Below are 21,372 nucleotides of genomic sequence, written 5' to 3' on the forward strand. Positions count from 1 at the left end.
AAGTTAAAATAAGTTTTGTCAACAATACACTCGCAATGTCACTATAGAGGCTAAAAAATCTTTGGAAATTTTGGAGAATGAATTAAGTGAGTGTCAAAAAATAGTTGAATCAACTGGGACAAGTAATCATTTTGAACTATTTTTCAAAAAGAAAGCTCAGTTAGCGGATCTGCTAGAATACAGAACACAGGGCGCATTGGTTAGATCAAGATTTCAAGATATAAATCATATGGATGCACCGTCAAAAAAATTTTTCTGTTTAGAGAAAAAGAATGGACAGAAGAGATTGATTAAAGCTTTGCGGTCGGAAGATGGTCAGTTTTTGCTGAACCCCAGCGACATTCGAAAGAGAGCAGTTGGTTTTTACAAGAATCTGTATAGAAGTGAGTATGAATCGGAGGGTGTTGTAGACAGCACTTTTTTGAGTTCCCTACCAAAGATGTCTGAAGAGGGTAATGTGGCTCTTTCAGGTGTACTAAGCCTGGGCGAGTTATATAAGGCCCTTCAGGACATGGAATCGGGAAAAGCTCCTGGGATTGATGGTCTCCCAGTGGACTTTTATAAGTCTTTCTGGGCTGAGTTGGGAGCGGACTTGTTACAAGTGCTGAGTGCTAGTCTGTCAGAAGGTATGTTGCCGTTGAGCTGCAGGAGGGCAGTAATAACGCTTATACCTAAGAAAGGAGACTTGACAGACATCAAGAATTGGCGCCCTGTATCACTTCTGTGTTGTGATTACAAACTGCTCTCTAAGGTGTTGGCAAACAGATTGGCTGAAGTAATAAGGCAAGTAATACATCCAGACCAGTCCTACTGTATTCCTAGCAGATCCATTTTTGATAACATCTCTTTAGTTCGGGATGCTTTAGAGGTGTCAAAGTTGCTTGATTTGGATTTTGGATTGATCTCACTGGACAAGGAGAAGGCCTTTGATAGGGTTGAGCACCCCTATTTGTGGAAAACTTTGGCAGCTTTTGGTTTTAAAAAAGATTTTATTATGATGGTCCAGGTACTCTATAGTGAGATTGAAAGTGTATTGAAGATTAATGGCGGTTTATGTGCTCCATTTCAGGTGAAAAGAGGTGTAAGACAAGGGTGCTCTCTATCTGGAATGTTGTATGCCTTAGCCATTGAGCCTTTATTAGAAAAAATAAGGGAAAAAATTGATGGGTTACATTTGCCTAATTGTACAAAAAAGATATGTCTATCTGCTTATGCTGATGATGTAATGGTGTTTGTAAGTGGACAAAAAGATGTACAAAGTTTATTTGATGTAATTAATGATTTTGCTCTTGTATCTTCTGCAAAGGTGAATTGGAAGAAATGTGAAACACTCTTGGTTGGTAAATGGAAAAAAGGTAATCCAAAAATTCCTGAAGGTTTGGTCTGGGGTAAAGGTGGCTTAAAATACTTGGGAGTTTTTTTAGGTGATGACACAAATCAACAAAAGAATTGGGAAGGAGTTGTTGAAAACATTAAAGGACGACTAGAAAAATGGAAGTGGTTGCTCCCTAAAATGTCATATAGAGGAAGAATTCTTGTCATCAACAATCTGGTTGCGTCTTCACTGTGGCATAAACTGGCGTGTGTTGATCCTCCTCCCCATTTACTGATGAAGATACAGGCGATACTTGTAGACTTTTTTTGGGACAAGTTGCATTGGCTTCGACAGAGTGTTCTTTATCTACCCAAAGAAGAAGGAGGACAAGGTCTGATCCATTTACAGAGCAGAACTGCCGCTTTTCGTTTGCAGTTTCTGCAGAGACTTTTAGACGGTGCATCGGATGTTAGCTGGAGGGCAATGGCCCACATTGTCTTGCAAAACTTTGGAGGTTTCGGACTAGACAAACATTTGTTTTTACTAAACCCTTTAAAAATGGACTTGTCTGTTTTCCCTCCTTTTTATAAGAGCCTTTTTAAAGTTTGGAGTCTGTTCCAGATTCAGAAATCTGAAAACCCGTATTCACTTCACTGGCTCCTGGAGGAACCTTTAATTATTGGAGCCCGGTTGGATGTTAAGGACAATAACAGTTTGTTTAATTGTGGTTTTAAGTTTCAAGAATCAAAAGTGATCATTTTAAGACATTTGCTGGATATAGCTGGAGAAAATTTGGACAATGATGTAAAAGTAGCTGAATTTCTAGGCACTAGATCTATTCGTTTAGTTGCTCTTTATTTAAAAACGTTAAAGTCTACCCTCAAAACAGAAGAAAGTCTAATGATAAAAGATTATTTTTCTGGAGAATCCATTCCTGATGAAAATGATTTTTTTCCTTGTTTAATGATTTCACCAAAGTTGGATGGTTTTAAGGGTTTTCCTTTTAAAACTTGGGATTTGCGGTGGTTGGATTTATTAACCACTAAAGGAAAGATATTGTATAGAGCTTGTGTGATGGGTTTTAACAAGAATCATCTGGCAAGTAAACCTGATACACCGTGGAGAAATTTTTTTGGTTTAAAGGAAGATGTAAAACCAGAATGGAGAATTTTATATAAACCGCCATTATCAAAAAGAGTTGGGGATTTGCAATGGAGGATTCTCCATGGTATTATAGCTGTTAATTCTTTTGTTTCTGAGTTAAATGTGGAAGTTAAAGATGATTGTCCATTTTGCTCACAAAGAGAAACAGTTTTTCATGCATTTGTACAATGTGCTAGATTGATACCATTGTTTGAGTTTTTAGAAAAATGTTTTCGTGGGTTTAATGAATAATTTACTGAAACTGTGTTTATTTTGGGTTTTAAATATAGTCAAAAAAAGAAGTATATTTGCCAGTTATTGAATTTTATAATTGGTCAAGCAAAAATGGCAATATATGTTAGTAGAAGGGATAAAATTGAACAGAAACCTGGTCGTTACATCATTGAGACTTTTTTATTATTGGTGAAATCAAGAGTACTGGGGCTCGTTCTTCGTACGTTGCTTAAAACATCCGAGATCAAATGAGACATCCGAGATGATTTCATCGTGCTAATCATGATCCGGCTAATTGGGTTCTTCGAACACACCTGTTGTTGATGATTAGTATCGCTGGATTTAGTTATCTGAGATAACTGCGCGTTCATGCGCTGGTTTAAAAGGGGATATGTATCGATAGTAGAAACACTGATCAGCAACGCTGTTATTGGTTGCCCACAATGGCCAAAGAGCGCGCCCACTTTTTCTCTGCGGCAGAACAAGAACTCTTGATGGAGGGCTATGGGGAGTTCCAACCAAGGCCGTAACCAGGGTTTGAAAATTAGTGAGGTCCGAAGTAAGGTGTTAAGAATTGTGCTATAATAACACCCACAAATGTACTACATATAGCCTAAACTTCAAAATAGACAGACATGTAGATGATTGTGAAATATTTTTTATTCAATATAATGTTTTACATGTTACAAACTATTTACAGGCTATTTGCTATAGTGTTTCTCTGTGTGTGTGTGTGTGTGTGTGCGCGTGTTTGTGTGTGTGTGTGTCTTTCAATTTAGGCTTTTTTTTAAGAAATACATCTAATGTATTTTGCCGGAACCTTTTTGCCATTCTACACTCTCTCTGTTCTGTCTGTTTTGGAGGATAAATATTGTTAAATTAGACCTTCTTTATTGCATCACAATGGGCTATGTAACAATACTGATTACTGTAATAGATTTCCATAATAAACATTGCTATATGGATAAGTAATAATAACTTTGGCTGTGCTCTAATGCAGTGGTTGTCAACTGGTTAGGCCATTGAACCCACATTTTACCATGGACATTAAGCTGCGACCTTTTTTTTTTGGAAATTGACATACATATATATATATATATATATATGCCGTCTGAAAATTTCTTCTAGAATGATCATTTTTATCAAGCTCGTATATTTAAGTTCAGTAATTTCACTTAAATGACAATTAAAATGACCTATTAATTGTCATTTAAGTGAAATTACTGAACTTAAATATACGAGCTTGATAAAAATGACCATTCTAGAAGAAATTTTCAGATGGCACTTAGAGGCTTTTGCATATATATATATATATATATATATATATATATATATATATATATATATATATATATATACACACACACACACACATACACACTGTATATAAGAAAATGCACATACTGATGAGAATGAGGTATAATGTAACACACTTGAAGAAAGCAACAAGCGTGATGGATGTTTGGGTTCTTTGGTTTATTCAGCCAGCATTTTTCTTTACAGGTCTCACCACAGCTCCGTGCAACACAACATCGCGTGAACTACTACTACTACTAACGCTTTCTGTTCTCTTCTCTTTTAGGTTTGCTCTCGGGATTTCCATCTGGCTACCGCCACCCACTGGACACCCATCGCCTAGCTGTGAGTATGCAAAACAAAGATGTATGCATGTACTGAATACTTTAACATAAATCAAACAATAACTGTTGAACAGACATTACAAAGAAAATTAATATATATAGGGGGCTAGCTTTTTATACAAAAACGTAATCTATCAATATACATATTCTCGATTTCTCCACATTCTCCCCCACAAAACAGAATGTAGTCCCAACATTCTCAGAATACATTATTGGCTATTCATCCAGGAGAATACTTCTTAGGTCGGAGTCAGTGATACAAAAGTTCAAGTACTCGTGCATTTACACGCCACACACAACATTTATCTCCTTTCTCATGCAGTGTGTTTGCAGCAGACATCATTGTGCACCATGATCTTCTACCACCATCACTGTTCATCAACAGGAATCTGTACTTTCACTGAAGGGATCTAACCTTGAACCATTGAAACAATCTACTTCGTAAATGTTTTAACTGGAATGTTATAGCTACTACTTTATCATTAAAACTGAAAATATTAAATTAATTGTGTTCTTGTTGTAATTCAGCTTATCAATCGAACTGATTAAACTATTAGCTGGAACTCTCAATTAACATTATAACTAGAACAATTTTTTTTCATTTAATTTCACAGCTTACCCATCTACAATGCTAGGCTGACCTAGGGTATGGTAAGTAAACATTTTTTTTGCTTTTCTGTTTCTCAAAGGATATATTCTTTTGCAGGCTGGTTGCGAAGGAGTCTCCGTGTCACTCTCTTCAGCATCATCTGTTTCTCTGATCTCTGTTCTTGAGTATGACACATCATCTTCTCCCTGCCCTGCTCCTTGCTCATCTTCCTCCTCCGGAACTGCATCGTTTAGGATCACTGTGTCCTCTGAATCAGGTTCTGGATGTTCTGACTGTAGACGCCTTCTGTTGTTTCGACCCTCTCTGTTGATTGGCACTCCAATCAGGGTTCTCCAATCATCTTCACCATCTGAACTGTCACAGTGCATTTGAGATTTCTGTTTTGATGTTTTTCTAACCTTTTTCTTGTTCTCTTTTTCAGGTCCTCCAGGTAGGTGTTCATCTTCTATGGGTAAGTAATCACATGGAAGAAGCAGGTTTCTGTGCAGTATTCTTGTTTTTCCCCTCCCAGCTTCAGGTCGAACTTCATATACTGGACTATCCTGATACTTCTTCTGAGTGACGACGTAGACTTGCTCTTCCCAGAAGGGTCTGAGCTTCCCAGGTCCACCTTTCTCCTTAAAGTTCCGGACTAGTACTCTGTTACCAGGGAACAACTCAGCTCCGTGCACTTTCTTATCATACAGAGCTTTTCCTCTTTCCTTCTCTCTGTTCGATACACTTGAGGCCACCTTGTAAGCTTCCATCATTCTCTTCCTCCAGCTTTCAGCATAGTCATGGTAAGAAGAGCTTTGGTCCTTTGCTGGAACACCAAACATGATATCGATGGGCAACCTGGGTGTACGGCCGAAGAGGAGATAGTAGGGTGCAAACCCGGTCGCCTCATTTCTTGTACAGTTGTATGCATTAACAACCTTTGCAAGCGATGTCTTCCAGTCAGCTTTAGCGGTCTCAGGCAAGGTCCTCAGCATTGCGAGCAAAGTTCTATTAAACCGCTCAACTTGCCCGTTTCCCTGTGGGTGATACGGTGTTGTATGAGAGCCTTGCACGCCACTGTACTCTTGCAACTTTGCAAACAGCTTATTGTCGAATTCCTTGCCTTGATCGTGGTGCAGCTTTGTTGGAAAGCCAAACTTCAAAACAAAGTCTCCGAACACTTTCTCTGCAGCAGTCTTTGCGCTCTTGTTTCTACACGCATATGCTTGAGCGAACCGTGTAAAGTGGTCCATCACAACTAAAATGTATTCATAACCTCCTTTACACGTCTCCAAATGTAAAAAATCAATGGATATCAACTCAAATGGATAAGTGGTGGTGATGTTTCTCAGAGGAGCTCGGGTTACCCTGTTTGGACGCTTGCTTCTCAGACAACTGCAAACACGTGTGACATAGTGTTCCACTTCCCTTTGCATGTGGGGCCAATAAAATCGATCCCTGATCAAGCTCAGTACTCGTTCTGCCCCTAGATGGCCCATGTCCTGATGTAACTCCTTATACACAAGCTGGTGGTATTTTTTTGGCAGGACCAGCTGATGACGAGTTGCTGTTTTACGGAACAAGAGGCCATGTTCATCCAAGTATAGTCTGGCTTTTTCCCTCATCAGTCCTCGAGCCCCTTTGCTCTGGCTCCTGTTTTTGGGCCATGAATTTGATTTGAGACATATCAAGACCTCTTTGATTTCAGGGTCATCTCCCTGAGCCTTTCTCAGAATTTCCTTGGGGATCTCTGCAACTGATGTGAGCAGTTCCTCCTCCTGTTCTCCCGACAGGACCGACTTAATGGTAAGTGGGCACAACCACGGGCCTCTCTCCACGTTTTGTACCATCACTGACTGAGTGTGACTAACCATGACATCAGGGTGTATTTCTTCTGAGCAGGTTTCCAGGTACTGTTCTATTGAGAGCGGCATGCGTGAGAGGCCGTCAGCATCCCCGTTCGACTTTCCAGGGCGGTATTTGATGGTGAATCGAAAATCGGCAAGTTCGGCTACCCATCTATACGTGGTGGCATTTAGCTTAGCTGTTGACATCACATATGTGAGAGGATTATTATCTGTGTACACCGTAAATGAGGGCGCGTGGAAGACATAATCTCTAAACCTCTCACATATGGCCCACTTCATGGCCAAAAACTCCAACTTTCCAGAATGAAGATGGTAGTTTTTCTCTGGAGGGGTTAGGGCTCTCGATCCGTATGCTATCACTACTAACTTGCCTCCTTGCCTTTGATACAGCACTGCGCCGAGGCCTTCTTGTGATGCGTCACAGTGGAGTACGAAGGGTTCATTTAGCTCTGGATATCCCAGGACGGGTGGATTGGACAAACAATCAATCAATTTACAGAGGACCTTTTGATGTTCATCTGTCCACGTGACTGGATGTGACGACACAAGTTGTCCCTGGCGACTTTTCCCTTTTCCCTTTCGCTTCGGCGGTACTCTTTCTTTTGGTGTTGTCGTTTCCGTGAGCAGCATATAGAGAGGGGCGGCCTTGCGGGAAAAGTTCTCTATGTACGACCGGTAGTAAGAGAGAAATCCTAGTAACTTTCTCACCTCACCAACTGTCTTAGGGGTCCTTTCCTTTAGTGCTTGGACTGGGGCGATGTCAGCCGGGTCCATCGTGTACCCATCCTTGGTCACCAACCTCCCCAGGAATCGTACATGGTTTCGGAACACTTCACATTTTCGAGGCGTTAATTTAACACCATATTTCTGGTAACACTGCAACACCTTTCTAAGGTCCTGAAGATGATCATCAAATGTTTTTGAATGAACTAGATTATCATCTAAATAAGGTTGACATACCTCGTCACGCAGTTCTCTCAGGCACTCCTCCATGCTCCTTTGAAATTCGGCAGGTGCATTTGACAACCCGAACGGGACCCTCACCCATTCATATAGTCCCCACGGCGTTATGAATGCAGTGAGAGGTCGGCTTGATTCTTCTACAAACCCCTGGTGATAGGCTTTGCCTTGATCGAGGACTGAAAACCAGGCACTGCCCACCAAGCTGTCAAGCATGTCCTGTATACGGGGGATGGGGTGTCTATCCGGAATGGATTTCTTATTCAACTGCCGATAGTCACAGCAGAGGCGGAGAGTTCCATCTTTCTTACGCACGCAGACTACAGGCGAAGAGTAGGGTGACTTTGATCTAGTAATCCATCCCTTATTCAATAGATCCTCCAGGTATTCTTTAACCTCTTTGTGCAGTGGCTTTGGGACAGACATATATGTGTGCTTCACAGGTGTGGTATCATGGAGGCGAATTTTTAGCTGGAGAGATGGAAAACATCCCACATCGCTGTCATCGTGGGCAAAGACACCACTTTCCTCCCTTAAAAGCTGTTTTACTTTCTGTTGCTGTTCGAGCGTTAGGTGGTCAACGCAAACGGGAGGATCCCATAAGCATTTCCCTTCAGTTGTTACCGTTTCCTCAGCATTTTCTGTAGATTGAGCAGCTTTACTGTCTTTGAGAGGCGGGCTTTGAGTGGTATGTGTGGTGATTTCGGCTGCAATCTCTTGTTGGGTGGTTACTGGTCTCACCTCAGCTGGATAGATGGCCTTTACTCGCTGTATATGGCCCAGAACCGCACGTGGAGGCAGATCGATGTCATGGTCAGTATCGTTAATCACAGGAATGCAGATGCGTGAACAAGTCCCTCTCTGGAGGCGGACAATGTGTTCCTCCACCCTCAATCCGTCTGGCCACCGTGCACACTCATCCGGCACTAACAGGGCATTTTGGTCAGCTAACAAAGGGCCCGTTTTGATGCAACATTTAACACTTGTAGCCTGTTTAGCTGGAATTTTTGTTACTGACCTTCCCGTTTTCGCTACTCCCTCGCTGCATCCACCGTCCTGACTTCTCACTAAGTTCAATAACACCTCTGCTTTCTTACAGTCGCAGGACAGGGCAGTACTCATGGCTTTGGTTGTTACACTAGTAGGTTGCTCGAAACCATTGTTCAAAAGATACTCAATAACATTATACCCAATAATGGGCTCCTCTGCCACCCCATCATCACCTGATACTAATACAGGTACCTCCAATTCCAGCGGTGTGGCTTTGTCTGTTCCTAGCTTGAATGTCACTTCGACCCAGCTTTCAAATGGGATGATTGTTTGATTTACTGCTCGACCAGTTAGACTTCCAGGACCTAGAAGCTCTTCGAGGTTATGTAGCGTGGTGTGTGGGAGATATTCTTTTCTCCACTTTTCGTTCATGAGGCAGACTTGTGAGCCAGTATCCCAGAGGGCTTGCGTTGCCACACCATCGAAGAAGCAGTTCACCAGGCATTTTTCTCCAATCAAATTCAGCAACTGTGCATGGTGTTTGGTGGATAGCTGATTAGCACTTACTGATCTGATGAGCTGTAGGCAGGTCTCATTCTGCTTCGCTGCTTCCAACTGCTTGATGTTGTCACACAGGAGTACATTTTGATGTTCTGACCACTGGGATGGTGTTGTGTGAGCTGTTACTGTTATACTACTAGCTGAGGGCCCTCTTTCTGTTCTTCCTGCAGGTGGTCCCCTGCACCCTCGAGAGAGATGCCCACTTTGTCCACATTTGAAACAATGGTCACACTGGTCACCTTTACCATGTTCCTGACACCCACGGCATCCCCGCTTCCTTTCTCGGTGCTGTGTGGAACGGTAAGCAGTCATTGCTTTCCTCATTTCTCCTATCTCCTCCTTCAGCTGCTTGACGGCTTCGTAGAGCTCAGAGTCTTTCTTGTCTGTGACCTGTGGCGTTTTCAAGGCTTTTACTTGTGTGTGTACAGACTGTTCTTTACCTGCGACAGCATGAACCATTCTATCTTGGCTTTGATGCAATTCGGCCTGAATCTCAGTGACTTTAGTCTCTTTGATGTGGGCATTTTTCTTGAACTTTTGCTGTCGTTCCCATTCGAGGCTTGTAGCTTCGTTCATTTTTGTGATGAGAACTTCATCTGTGACTGTAGAGTCATCCAGGCATTCTTTAAGTTGGTATTTAATGTGGTCATTTGACAGGCCTGTCCCCAGCGCACGTAGGAATCTCCTCTGTATGAGATCTGGACCGTATGATTCTTCTCCATCTGGCTCACGAGCAGCAGCTAACAGTCTTTCTTTTAATTCAATAGCTCGGAAGAGGAAGTTTTGTGGTGACTCCCGGGTCTCTTGAGTTATGTTTATCAGTCTATGATACAGGTCGGTTGAGCTTTCTTCTTTATAATGGCCTTTCAGAATTGTGCGCAGCTGGGAAAGGGTTAAATCTGTCTTAATCTCCAGCATGTCACGCAGGCTCATACCTGGACTGATTGCTCTGATCACAGCATCAATGACCTCAGACTCTCTGTGTCCTTTATTTGTTCCTGCATCAATCTGGTGCATCAAGTTATTGTATGACAGCTTATCTTTCTGTCCCCGTTCTCCTATTTGGCCGTTAATCTTAAAATCACGTCGGATTGTGACTTCCTGGACTGCCTGGTGATGTTGGGGAAACACAGGTGGACTTGATACATCAGGAACTTTCAAACTCAAGCGTTGGATTTCATTTTTCAGCATATTTGTGGATAACTCGAAATTATGCTGCAGTTCTGCGTACTGTTGCTTTAAATACGCGAGCTCCACCGAACTCCTGTCTGTGTCGCCACCGCATCCGCGGCCACCATCTTGTACTGCGCGGCCGCTGCGCCGCGACATCTCGCTGGCAAACTCTAATAAATCTTTCACATGTTGACGGGCTACATCATCCTGTTCAGTTTCTATAACCTTCTCTACTGCTTCACTTATTAATCTGATCAGCGAGTGCCGTTTACTCTGCCCCTCTGCCGACAGTTTTGCATACACACACACCTCGTGCAGTTGATCAAGCTGCAGCCCGAGCAATGCCTTGCTCAGCTGATCTTGCAGTTGTTCTACGTCCATGCTCAGCGTCGTAACTCACTCAAAATGGCACTGCTGATCCCATCCTCGTCGCCAATATTTTGTAACACACTTGAAGAAAGCAACAAGCGTGATGGATGTTTGGGTTCTTTGGTTTATTCAGCCAGCATTTTTCTTTACAGGTCTCACCACAGCTCCGTGCAACACAACATCGCGTGAACTACTACTACTACTAACGCTTTCTGTTCTCTTCTCTTTTAGGTTTGCTCTCGGGATTTCCATCTGGCTACCGCCACCCACTGGACACCCATCGCCTAGCTGTGAGTATGCAAAACAAAGATGTATGCATGTACTGAATACTTTAACATAAATCAAACAATAACTGTTGAACAGACATTACAAAGAAAATTAATATATATAGGGGGCTAGCTTTTTATACAAAAACGTAATCTATCAATATACATATTCTCGATTTCTCCACAATAAGGTAACAGGTAAAGGTAAGGTAGCAATTCCAAAACAGTTTTTGTTAATAAGTTGGTATGTGATGAGACCACAGTCATTTAGAAATACATTACAAAAAAACACAGTGAAAATAAAGTGGCATTTTGAGGGTTAAGGTCTGTTACCATGGTAAATTTGCAGTGTAATTGAAGAGTGCGCGCAACCAGCACAGTATGACTGACAGGACTGGAAAGTTTTTTTTTTTTAGGTGAGGGAATTTTTATTTTATAACAAGTTATAAAAATAACGTTAGAATAATGACACCGACATAAAACTTGACAACATCTCATTTGACCGTAGATACTGAATGAGGAAAAAGCGTTTTTCTCAGGTAGGCCTACTGATAGAAGAGTCAACCGCTTTCACGCACGTCTTTCAAAATAATAGTCTAGCGTCAGAAAAAACAGAATTACGTTTGTTGTTTCTTTGACTGCACACTCCGCGACCCACTCAAAACGTTTTTGCGACCCACCAGTTGAGAAACACTGCTTTAATTAATGTTTTTTGATGACTTAAGGTTAACTAAAGAGCATGAGACGTCTGCTGGCCAGTAACGTTAACGTTATTTGGCATAGTAAGTTAGCCTATTTCATTCTGTAACAAACAGATTTGTATTATGCTATTGTTTTTGATAGTGTTATACATTTCTTTTAGATATTAACGATGATCACTGCGTTTGTCTTACCGATTGTGGTATCTTCCTGTCAGCAATTAAGTTACAGATTGTCTATAAGCTTTTTTTATGAATGTACAATGTTGCCAGATATTGCTACGAAAAACAAGCAATTACAAAAAGAAAGAAAAAGATATCCGAAATAAGTTCAAAGCTTGTGTTTTGTAAATAAGAATATATCACTAACACTAACGTTGAACTTTCCACTTTATAAACGTCCCAAAGTGTCACAATAAATTGGAAAAACGAGTCAAAAACACGTATAATAGGTGGATCTGGCAACAAACGGAGACCTGCACCCGCGCTCTCACTCAACGCGCTCTCAAGCGCCGTTCACTGCGCTAGCTTCTCGCAGCAACATGAATTGCAAACACTCATGTGATATGAGGTGGTTTAAACGGCTAAATAATCATTCAGAGAGCTTGAGATTTTATTTTTGAATATAAAAAAATGACCGAGGTCCGGACCTCGGTGACCTCATAGCTGGCTACGGCCGTGGTTCCAACATTTAATAAAAACGACAGGGAACACCTCAAAGGCTGCAAAAGCCAGGAGAGAGGGCTGGCAAAAAGTTGCAGACAAATTAAATGCGTAAGTAGTGATTGTGTTAGAGGTTTTCAATCAGTTATTACAGTATATGTACATTAAACATTTTCATACTTTAATCTTTCATATTAGAGCCTCCACAGGACCCACTAGAAATTGGGAACAAGTAAAGGTGAAATACAAGAATATTCTACAAAATGGTAATTAACTACATATGTTGTTCTTAGTCTTTTTTTGTTTTTGTTTTAAACGACTGTGAAATGATGTGCTTGTTTATATCAGCAACTAGGAAAAAGGCAGAGCAAAAAAAAAAAAACAGGCGGTGGTCCTGCACCCTGAGTTAAATGTGAACCGACCCAATATTCAGGACATCCCTGGGAGCAGCTCTTCCTTAGACCCACAGCCAGGAAGCAGTAGCAGCAGCACCTTCATTACTGGTAAAGAGGTTTTTAATTCACTTTGTATAGGCTACTGTAAAATAATTGGTAGCTACCTTGCATTTGGTGTAATCCAAATGTCAGCTACACTCTTCAACTGGTAAATCTTGAGTAGTGCTGAATTGCATTGACATGAAAGGAAGGCAGTTAAACCTACTTTGAGTAAATGGGGGGGGGGGGGGGGGGGGGGGGGGGGACTAAAGTTTCTGTTTCTTTTCCTGTGTACCTCATTGTAATGAATTTTTATTTCTTTCTCTATTTCTGTGCAGTTTTACATAACACACCCACACTTTTACCTGTTCCCATGCAAGTGGTGGCTGAAGCATGTGCAGTAAGTGGACTTGTCCTTTTTATTTTTATTTATTTATTTTTTTTCTCAATAGTGAAATCAATATCAATAGTGGAGACACCGTATCACTTTGTCATACCATTTATTTTCATTGCACAGGACAGTGAAGAGACCCTCTCGGACGAGTGTCCTTTGGAGGAAGTACCTGTAAGTGCATAACTACACATAAAAATGCACTATATAATATACCCTATACACTTATCAACTAATGTCCTTTATATTTTTGACCGCAATATGAGTTGCAGGAGTCTGCACAGAGGGAGTCTGCACAGAGAACTGATACAGAGGTGGACAGTGTTGCATTGTTTTTTTACTTTCAGTTTTTTTTTTTTTTGTATGCGTTGAGTCTAATTTATTTTCTCTGCAGATGGCACAGGGTGACATCCGTTCCCTCTATAAACGTAGCCTACAGCAAAAGGTTGAATATTTGCATTTAAAAAAACAAAAACTGAGGGGAGAAATGGAGCTCCAAGAGCTAATGAAGAAGAAGAAAATTGCTCTAGAAATAGAGTTGCTGCAAAAGGAACTTCAGAGTAAGTACTACAACATTTCACATTTCAGAGCACTACTGTTGACCTTGCATAACAATATCTCTTTGCAGGCAAAAGATGACCCTAATTTGTTGTTGTTTTTTTTCTCAAAGAACAACTAATAAAAACCATTGAATCCATATTTGCCTTGTCTTTTTTTTATTTGTTTTAATTTTTATTAAATTATTCTCAAAAATGGTGTTCCACAATCCTGTCCCGTGCAGCTCTGCCACTAGGTTGATCCAAGTGCACTGGCTGGAGGTCATCATCAGGCTGCACTTCCACCACAGGGGTCCTCTCCTTTCTAATGGTGGCAATGTTGTGTAATACAGCACATGCGACAATGCCGCATGCCCTGTCAGGTGCAACCCTCAGACTTTTCAGACACTGAAATCTTCCCTTTAGTTGCCAAAAGGTCATTTCAATGCGTGCCCTTGTCCTGGCTAGAGCTGCATTGTAACTGGTTTGTGGTCCAGGGTTGGGGTCAGGGAATGGAGTCATAAAATACTGCCTACGGGCATAGCCCCTGTCTCCAACCAGGATCCCATCGTAATCACCTGTACAATGGTAAAATGCAGTTCTGTTAGGCCCACAATAAGTGTGTGTGTGTAATACAGTGAGCATGACATTAATATCCTTACCACGTTCAAATAATGTGCATAACTGTGACTCTCTGAAAATTCTTGAGTCATGCACAGATCCTGGCCATTTGGCTTCCACATTTGTGATATGACACATAGAGTCTAAGACATTGTAGTCAATCAACTGCATACTTATGGAATACATTGTATATATTACCAATATAAAATATTAAGAATAGTGATAGTAACTCACCTGCACATTTATACTGTGAACCCCCTTTCGGTTCACAAAATCCCCTTCATTTGGGGCCTGGTGGGGCCTTGATATGAATGTGTGTGCAGTCTATGCCACCAATCACATTAGGGAAGCCTGGGGGACAATCGATTTATATTTACTAGTGTGGTCATATTCATACGATCTTCATTAACAAGTAGAATGTACCTGCAATTGCGAAATAGCTCTGTTTTACAACTTGGGGTCTTAAGTGGCTTGGAAAGACTACAAAAACACCTAAAAACTGCTTTAGCGCCAGGTAAACTTTACGAATGGCACGACAGACAGCACTTTTGGCCAAGTTCTCCGCATCCCCAATAGTGTACAGGAAAGTGCCACTCGCAAAGAATCTCAACGCGATGCACACAGTTTGTGCTGTGGTTAAAGCCCGACTCCGACGAGTAGAACTTTTAATATGAGGTTCTAACAAGTTTATTATGTAAATGACACCCTCACGTGAAAAACGATATCTTTCAAAAAGTACACTATCGCGCTGTGCTAATGGATCCTGTCTGTGTCGCAAAACGCGATTAATTCTAAAAGCTCTGCGAATTATCCTCGCACCTTCCGCAACAGGTTGCTCTCGTAAAAACGGGCAAGACATGGCTGCGACAGACTTCCCTATCTCCTCCGCTTATAAAGCCGCGATCTAATCCTGTTTACATGAAATAAGCCTGCTCCCGAGCAGGTTTAAGCTTGCGCACCTGTTGCTATGACAGCAAGTCCAGGATGAGCGTCGAAGAACCAAACAATCCAAGATCATGCCAAATCGTCAACAATCAAATCCAGCTAACTGAGTTAGCGACGTACGAAGAACGATTGATTACAAGTTTTATAAAACTATGAATTATTTGTTTATTTTTGAGAAGATTTGGTGTTGTAAAGGAGTTGTTTGTACTATTCTAGAAGATGATTTAATTTTTTTTCCGTAATTTGTGTGTTGTTTTTAACTTGTTTGATTTGTGTGTATTAAGTTGATTGTAAAATAAGGTCTTTTCAAAATTCAAATTCTCACAAACACACTCTCTCTCTCTCTCTCTCTCTCTCTCTCACACACACACACACACACACTCTCTCTCTCCCACACAAACACACACTCTCTCTCTCACACACACACATACACACACTCTCTCTCTCACACACTCTCTCACACACACACACACACACACACACACACACACACACACACACTCTCTCTCTCTCTCACACACTCTCTCACACACACACACACACACACATACACACACACACACACACTCTCTCTCTCTCTCTCTCACACACACACACACACACACACTCTCTCTCACACACACACACATATTTATATGTTATTGATATCTAAGTAATAACTGTGTACAGTTGAAAACATAAGCATGCTGAACTGTTGAAATGCTGAAATGTGGGCGTGGCTTGTGCGGTCAGGCTCCTCCTCCTCCACTGGGTGGTGACTTCCTGTTGTTGAAGAAGAAAGCAAACTCGACGGGATTAAAAAAAAAGGCTTAAAAACCTCCACAAACCTCACACTAAGGTAAGTTAATTTCTCTGCGTCTGATACAAGTTCATATTATTGTAGAAGTTTCTCACATTCGCGTCTCAGTCGAGTTGAACCCGATCTTTAAACTCGAACACTGTTAATGGAGGAGTTGTGACGCATGTAGAAATGGATGAAGCTGCACAAGTTCATCTTCAGAAGAATTATAATCATATCGAGCTCTAGAGAACCTGTTTTTAGTTCAGATTAATCTACAATCGGAAATATAGGCTACTAAAGGAGGAAATAAAGATTTAAACAGAAAACACCAGCTTCTGTAAAGCTCTTGAGTCTGAGGTTTGGTTTCGGTTTTGAAAGAAACACGCAGGAGGGAGAATATTCACATACAAATACCAGAATACAAGACCAAATAACAGAGTATAAGACCAAATAACAGAGTATAAGACCAAATAACAGAGTATAAGACCAAATAACAGAGTATAAGACCAAATACCAGAATACAAGACCAAATAACAGAATATAAGACCAAATACCAGAATACAAGACCAAATAACAGAATATAAGACCAAATACCAGAATACAAGACCAAATAACAGAATATAAGACCAAATACCAGAATATAAAACCAAATAACAGAATACAAGACCAAATACCGGAATATAAAACCAAATAGCGGAATATAAGACCAAATACCAGAATACAAGACCAAATAACAGAATACAAGACCAAATAACAGAGTATAAGACCAAATAACAGAGTATAAGACCAAATAACAGAGTATAAGACCAAATAACAGAGTATAAGACCAAATACCAGAATACAAGACCAAATAACAGAATATAAGACCAAATACCAGAATACAAGACCAAATAACAGAATATAAGACCAAATACCAGAATACAAGACCAAATAACAGAATACAAGACCAAATACCAGAATACAAGACCAAATACCGGAATATAAGACCAAATACCGGAATATAAGACCAAATACCAGAATATAAGACCAAATAACAGAATATAAGACCAAATACCAGAATACAAGACCAAATAACAGAATACAAGACCAAATACCAGAATACAAGACCAAATACCGGAATATAAGACCAAATACCGGAATATAAGACCAAATACCAGAATATAAGACCAAATAGCAGAATACAAGACCAAATAGCAGAGTATAAGACCAAATAGCAGAGTATAAGACCAAATACCAGAATACAAGACCAAATAACAGAATATAAGACCAAATAGCAGAATACAAGACCAAATAGCAGAATATAAGACCAAATAGCAGAATATAAGACCAAATAGCAGAGTATAAGACCAAATAGCGGAATATAAGACCAAATACCAGAATATAAGACCAAATAACAGAATATAAGACTAAATACCAGAATATAAGACCAAATAACAGAATATAAGACCAAATAGCAGAATACAAGAGCAAATAACAGAATACAAGACCAAATAGCAGAATACAAGACCAAATACCAGAATATAAGACCAAATACCAGAATACAAGACCAAATAAGAGACCAAATACCAGAATACAAGACCAAATACCAGAATATAAGACCAAATAACAGAATACAAGACCAAATACCAGAATATAAGACCAAATACCAGAATACGAGACCAAATACCAGAATACAAGACCAAATAGCAGAATATAAGACCAAATAGCAGAATATAAGACCAAATAGCAGAGTATAAGACCAAATAGCAGAGTATAAGACCAAATACCAGAATACAAGACCAAATAACAGAATATAAGACCAAATAGCAGTATACAAGACCAAATAGCAGAATATAAGACCAAATACCAGAATATAAGACCAAATACCCTGTTGGTTTGTGAAGAAATGCAAAGACTTGGATTCAGAAAGCTTCTAAAAATAAAATGTTCTGGAATAATATGAATGCAGTGAGATTTGTGTGAAGGTGATTTGTGTTAGTGATAGTTTTGCTGATCTTATTTGTTTGGTGGAAACGGTGAAACTCATTGTGGAGGAAGAGCAGCTTTCAAACATTTGAGAAATATAATGGGCTGCATGTCTGAGATTTGAGGGGTTTTCAGCAGCGCTTCAACAATGAAACTCTGAAAATAATCCTCATCAGATGTCATGATCAGTTAGTTGATATGTGTTACAGCAGCAGAAACACATCAAGCTCTGAACAGATTGATGCTTTTCTCCTGCTGCTGAATTCAAATATGTTCAGTAAGACACAAGAGCATCAGCGTTAAGATTTACTGCAATAATAATCACAATATTATGTGTCATTTGTTCTCTTATGTTTCCATATGCAGGTGTGAAGTCAGTTTGTCATTATGGAGAGCAGAGAGAGATCTTCATCTCCTGATCACAGCTGTGTGTCTCTGAAGAGTGACGGATCCATGGGTCCTCCTCCTGACCTCAGTGATGGTCCAGTGACTTCTGACTCCAGGTGAGATATAATCCAGTATTAGACACAACAGACTGACTTGTAATAAATGAAACAGCAGACAGAACTAAAGGAAGAGTTATGTCTGTGTGTTAATCAGGATCTTAAGGAGGAAGAGTCAGAGATCATCTCCTGATCACAGCTGTGTGTCTCTGAAGAGTGACGGATCCATGGGTCCTCCTCCTGACCTCAGTGATGGACCAGTGACCTCTGACCCCAGGTGAGATATAATCCAGTATTAGACACAACAGACTGACTTGTAATAAATGAAACAGCAGACAGAACTAAAGGAAGAGTTATGTCTGTGTGTTAATCAGGATCTTAAGGAGGAAGAGTCAGAGATCATCTCCTGATCACAGCTGTGTGTCTCTGAAGAGTGACAGATCCATGGGTCCTCCTCCTAAATTCAGTGATGATCCAGTGACCTCTGACCCCAGGTGAGATATAATCCAGTATTAGACACAACAGACTGACTTGTAATAAATGAAACAGCAGACAGAACTAAAGGAAGAGTTATGTCTGTGTGTTAATCAGGATCTTAAGGAGGAAGAGTCAGAGATCATCTCCTGATCACAGCTGTGTGTCTCTGAAGAGTGACGGATCCATGGGTCCTCCTCCTGACCTCAGTGATGGACCAGTGACCTCTGACCCCAGGTGAGATATAATCCAGTATTAGACACAACAGACTGACTTGTAATAAATGAAACAGCAGACAGAACTAAAGGAAGAGTTATGTCTGTGTGTTAATCAGGATCTTAAGGAGGAAGAGTCAGAGATCATCTCCTGATCACAGCTGTGTGTCTCTGAAGAGTGACGGATCCATGGGTCCTCCTCCTGACCTCAGTGATGGACCAGTGACCTCTGACCCCAGGTGAGATATAATCCAGTATTAGACACAACAGACTGACTTGTAATAAATGAAACAGCAGACAGAACTAAAGGAAGAGTTATGTCTGTGTGTTAATCAGGATCTTAAGGAGGAAGAGTCAGAGATCATCTCCTGATCACAGCTGTGTGTCTCTGAAGAGTGATGCATCCATTCGTAATCCTCCTGACCTCAGTGATGGACCAGTGACCTCTGACCCCAGGTGAGATATAAAACTGCTGCTTTATTAATGCAGGGATCTAATCATGTACTCAGAAGGCTGAGTGTGATCAGTGAATTGTGGAAGGTGTTTGAGTGAATGTGTATGTGCTGCATGTTTCAGATCCTCTCATGATTCAGTGTTTTCAGACTGGATTCCTATCCTACTGTCAGACATTATTACAGTCGCAGCAGTCAACACCTGGTTCTGTTGTAGATGTTTTACTTCTCTTGTAGTCTAACCGTAAGAGGGGATTTCTGTGAAGATTCAAGATGGACCTTGCTGCAAAAACCACATCATAACATTAGGGGTGGGCATTTTTGGAAATGTCTTATTTTGATCATCAGTCGGTTTCCAAAATGAGTAATCGAGTACATATATATATATATATATATATATATATATATATATATATATATATATATTAAGGGTGTAACGGTTCACAGCATTCGGGGTTTGGTTCAATACGACGCAGCGGTGTCACGGTTCGGTACGTTTTCGATACGGGGGGCTGGGGAACGGGTCACGGCACAATGTTGGAAATGTTTTAAAGCATGAAGGCGAGTCAGTGGATAACACACAAGATGCGTTTGCACCAGGGTTTGCAGCACACGTGCAAACTTTGCACAATTTTTACTCAGGTGAACATCATTCACTATAAGCAGAAAGTGAAAGTAAAAACGTAATGATGGAGTAGAGATGGCTCGATACCATAATTCTGGCTTCGGTGCGATACCAGAATGTAATACCTCGGGATCGATACGATAGTTGACAAATATCCAGCCTCAAAACATAAGTGAATTGACCACAGTTTTATTAAATATAATAATAAAAACAGATTCATATTAATACAGAAACTGTAACAAAACAACCTACCGGGAGTTTGTTGAAGTAACACAATTAATGCAACAAATGTTGTTATCCTAACAGTCAAAGTAATATTGAATGTTATTATTTCTCTCTCTCTCAGATTGTTTTCAGATTTCAGACTCAGATAGCCAAAGAAAAATCATTAAATATGAATCTCACTCTCTCGGATGCTTCATATTAGCAAAAACATTTCCTTCATATTATTGATACTAACATGAATATAGCACAACTCTTGCTTAATTCAAATTCAGTTAATATTAGATTGTATGAAATGCAAGTGCATATATACGTGACCAAACCTTCACTGGTTCTAGCGTGTCTCACACACATTTGAGCTACTGTATCACATCTGCATGTGCGTAAATATAAGTTCAAATTAAATCTGAATTCATGAATGATGCACTCACTCACCTGTCGATCTTGTAATTCTCTGAAAAGATCAGGATGAGCGAGAGACAAATGCTTAAAAAGGTTTGATGTGTTGCCTCCTGTGGTGACTTGTAGCAACGCTTGCATTCAGGTGCAGTGAGATCAGTTCCTTCACCTTTATCATCTGTTTCGTATGTAGAGTAATGGCATATTTCACTTCTACTGTTCTCTTCATGTATTAATTTCAGATGCGTTGATAGAGTTTCATCTGTTTACCGGTTTACTCACATTTACCGGTTACGCGAGTAGCCCCAGAGTGCACCCTGGACGATTGGGGCGACACATTAAAGGAAAATGAAAATTAGCCAAAGATTACCTCACCCTCAAGGCATCCTAGGCGTGTCTGATA

At 40.4% G+C, this 21,372-nt stretch overlaps 2 protein-coding genes across 7 annotated transcripts in view; both read left to right on the plus strand.

Moving 5' to 3' along the window:
* Positions 1-21,372, plus strand: part of LOC306875141 (uncharacterized protein) — a 264,860-nt gene that overhangs the window by 148,182 nt on the left and 95,306 nt on the right. The gene's annotated exons all lie outside the window — the stretch shown is intronic.
* The window catches only part of LOC306875128 (protein NLRC3-like), a gene marked incomplete at its 3' end in the record, with an annotated part of 134,957 nt that continues 129,684 nt past the window's right edge, over positions 16,100-21,372 (plus strand). For 3 of the 6 annotated variants that reach the window (XM_079425541.1, XM_079425544.1, XM_079425546.1), the window contains exons 1-3: positions 16,140-16,231; positions 18,506-18,642; positions 19,391-19,510. In XM_079425541.1, coding sequence (XP_079281667.1) covers positions 18,527-18,642; positions 19,391-19,510 — 236 coding nt within the window. In that variant the 5' untranslated portion in view covers positions 16,140-16,231; positions 18,506-18,526. Of the gene's footprint in view, positions 16,232-18,505; positions 18,643-19,225; positions 19,294-19,390; positions 19,511-19,607; positions 19,728-21,372 lie in introns of those variants that run through there. The other 3 variants (XM_079425545.1, XM_079425542.1, XM_079425543.1) reach the window with 3 other exon arrangements.

This window comes from Barbus barbus, assembly GCF_936440315.1.
Source record: "Barbus barbus genome assembly, chromosome: 9".
Classification (NCBI taxonomy): Eukaryota; Metazoa; Chordata; class Actinopteri; order Cypriniformes; family Cyprinidae; genus Barbus; species Barbus barbus.